This window comes from Meleagris gallopavo, chromosome 11 (genome assembly GCF_000146605.3).
Source record: "Meleagris gallopavo isolate NT-WF06-2002-E0010 breed Aviagen turkey brand Nicholas breeding stock chromosome 11, Turkey_5.1, whole genome shotgun sequence".
NCBI lineage: Eukaryota > Metazoa > Chordata > Aves > Galliformes > Phasianidae > Meleagris > Meleagris gallopavo.
Window position 1 is genome coordinate 20,835,230 of NC_015021.2, and position 3,490 is coordinate 20,838,719.

At 40.7% G+C, this 3,490-nt stretch overlaps 1 protein-coding gene across 1 annotated transcript in view; it reads left to right on the forward strand.

The window, feature by feature from the left end:
- SLITRK3 (SLIT and NTRK like family member 3) overlaps positions 1-2,995 on the forward strand; it is a 7,703-nt gene extending 4,708 nt beyond the window's left edge. The window contains exons 3-4 of the mRNA XM_031555086.1: positions 988-1,022; positions 2,911-2,995. Of these exons, the coding sequence (XP_031410946.1) occupies positions 988-1,022; positions 2,911-2,995 (120 nt within the window). The remainder of the gene's footprint in view (positions 1-987; positions 1,023-2,910) is intronic.
- Positions 2,996-3,490: the final 495 nt, after the last annotated feature.

Sequence of the window (3,490 nt, forward strand, 5' to 3'; positions counted from 1 at the left end):
GATCCTTTTGGTTTGTTTGTTTTTGATGCACAGTAGAAGAGCATGGACCTGTTAAAAATAATAAACATCCGAGTGCAAAGGCCAGATCTTTCTTATGATAATCATTGTGGTTTGGTAATCATAACCGCATTGATAAGGCGGCATGCAAGGAGCACGTGGAGCTGTGCAAATCAGGTTAAAGTACAACCCCTAGTGAGAGCGGTGCTGTATACATTTGGCAGTGCCATCAGACCCCGAGTGTTCATACTTGTATCCAAATATAGCAAAGCCAGTTGCAAATAGTGTTTATATTTTAATTACAATGCAGAAAGGCAAGAGAATTTCAGCATAACTATAGGTAGCAATCTCACCCGTGGCTGGTGAGGGAATCTATTTATTCAGTGGAAATAAATTTGTTCTACGATGATGGAATTTTATATTAAAAGAGATAATTTTTGGCTTACATCGAGTTATTTTTCTTTCCTCGTGTAGGAAGCTTCCTTTTCCTGGTGTGCTGGGGACTCACTGGAACCATTTGGGGATGGTTCCCTCTGGAAATGTCGCTAATATATAAGTGTGATATCTGATGTATATTACAATGACTTCTATTTTGCTATTGCATTGTGTCGAGCTGAGGTTGAGCGGGTGGCAGCATTGCTTCCCACTGCAGGAAACGAAAGTGGATCCATCAACTCTGATGTGTGATGGGTGAATATTTACGTGCTGTGATTGGGTTGCTCCTGATTCACAGGGATTATCATCATTGTCAGCGGTATTATTGGTAGCGTTAATAACATTGGGAAGGAACCAAATAAAGTCAAATGATCCACTTTCACGTTGGAGCTGTTTGATGGGGTAGTGCTTGAAATAAATCTCTCTGTATTTTAGCATAGTGTATGACAAGCAGGTGGTATCAGCTTCAGCAGGTCAGCATGTGGTGGTGCTCAGAGCCGCGCTGTAAATCTGTTGCTGTGTGTTTGCTTTACTCACTCTTTGACTGTATTGAAGTTCTTCCTACAGGTGGAGAGGACGGGAACCACCAGGTAAGTCCCAGTCCCAGCCTGTAACAGCTACATGCAGGGAAATAGAGATGATGATGACAGTGCTCAGTGCTCTTTTGTATTTCTTTGGTATTGGCATTGATGTAAGATGATATGTTAGATGGGTCAGAAGATCTCTTTGCGACTTGAACTTTTGCTGAACTGGCTGTACCAGTAGTGATGTTAGTTGTTGAGGTACGAATAGTCTGACTCCCACAATGCACAGTGCCTTTTGGAGCCTTATGGGATGCTAGGAAGCATACTGCCCTGGTCAGGTGAATGTCACAACTCTAAGGATTCTGTGTCTGGAGGCATCGTTTGCTCTGAGAGTCAGTGGGTTTGAGTGAAGCTGTGGTAACTCAGCACGTGGTCAGGGACCTTTTCAGAAAAAAAGAAAAAAAAACCCACTTTTCATAGAATCATAGAATGGCCTGGGTTGAAAAGGACCACAGTGATTATAAAGTTTCAACCCCCCTGCTACGTGCAGGGCCGCCAGCCACCAGACCAGGCTGAGTGTCATCTTTGTAGATATGGTTCTAAGCAGTTATGACCGACTTGTGTTCTCTGCTATAAACGCAGCAACACTACAGAAAGGTCTCTGCACATTGTCAATATGCAATGGTCTCTATTTCTGGAAGGCTGATGTGTGCTAGCAGCAGCTCTTGAGTGCTGTGCTCCTTACTCAAGTACCTACTTCAGATGGAGTTGAAGGGTTCACATGAACAGCGTGTGATAAATTGGCTCTGTCTACAGCAGAAGTGTTCACGTGAAGGGAGTGTGCAGAATCTGGCTGTAAGTTTGGAAGTTCACTGGTTATCTGCATTACTCAGCCTGAGAATATGGCTTTTGGCAATCACACCAGCCATTTCGGTGTGAACTCATTCCAGAATTGCACTTCTTCCAACGGCAATTGCTTTTACAACATGGATACACTCTGCTGCACATTGCATATTCCTTCTTACTGAACCAAGATTTGGTTCAAAATCTGACTTCCTCGTATCTGACTTTCACAATAAGCTCGTGTATGGGTTGGATTGTTCAACACAGTTGTTTCCATGCGAGAAATGCAGTAGAATTTCACCCCATATGTAGTTTCATAACTTATTCACACTAAAACCTAGTTCTTTGTAACAAAAAAAAAAAATAAAATAAAAAAAATCCATTTTTAATAATCTGTGATGGAAATACACTTTTTCCCCCTCTTCTTGAAAAGAAAAACTGATTTATTCTGGAAAATATATCTAAGTCCCAATTTGATGCATGATTGTGCTCTTGTGGAAGAAGTGGAATATGCCTGGAGCAAAGCTTTGTATGGGCATGGAGCTGAGGTCTGATCCCACTCCTGTTGAAACCAGTGGTTGAATTTAATTCATTGCAGCTCAGTTTTGTTCAATTGACTCAAAGGTGGAGCAAAGTCTAATCTCAGAAGATTGTAACCTACGTTCAGTGGTTACAGGTACTCTGAATAGTCCATGTGACTGTTTCTGAATAACGTGGAGAACAGCATAGGAAAAAACGTGATACTGATTTAGTAACTGTCTCAATTAACCTCATTCATGAAGTGACCAATTTTTAGCACTTTTTGGTATGAAAGAACTTGCATGAAGGCAAATATCACAGTAGTGTCACAGTAGGTTCACGAAACGTGGGAAGTGGTGGAGGAGTTTAGATCTAATGTATAATGTAGAGCCAATCTCTAGGTTACTGTAGCCAACCAGATTGTTCATGTAACAGTTGCAAATACCCTATTGGTATTGCCTTTTTCTTTGAAAGCAGGAATACTTACAAGCACCAAGAATTCGGTTTATATATGTATGTATTTAAATGTCTTTTGCTTAATTCTTAGAGCTTCCCAGTTCTTTTGAAGTTGTGTATTTGTATTTTTGTTTAGGTCACTGGTGGAGATAGGGATGGCTGCTGAAGCCATCGGTTTTGCTATAGATGGTGATCACCAGAAGGTTACAGGCGTGACGTGATGTAGGTTGTCTTTATCATTATGAAAGTATTTGGAAACATTCCCCTGTGGTGGGATTTTCTCTTTTAAATCTGCTGATATTGCGGTGGTTTTCAGTAGAGTGTCAGATTGTTCACTTTTTTTGTGGGAAAACGATGGGGGAAAGTTCAAGGAGCTACTGGCTTTGCTATAGGAATTCCCTGTCTAAGGGTGGTACCGGCTAATCTCCGCAGAGTGGATGCTGCATCAGTCTTTACATTTTGAATGTGAAGGACTTAAATTCTAAATGAAGGATTATTTTTTTGACGCTAGGAAGATGTATATATATGCAATACTAAGAAGTCGTGTGCCTTAAAAAGAACAGATAACTATAGAGGGTATAGCACAATATAACATATTAAAAGCTCAGTCGTGTGTCGTGTACTGAGCATGTGATGTACTGAATGTCCATTTACCTTTTCTAGCATCTTTATTTTTCTACTGGAATCGCCTGTATCTCTCAAGAGTATCCTATATA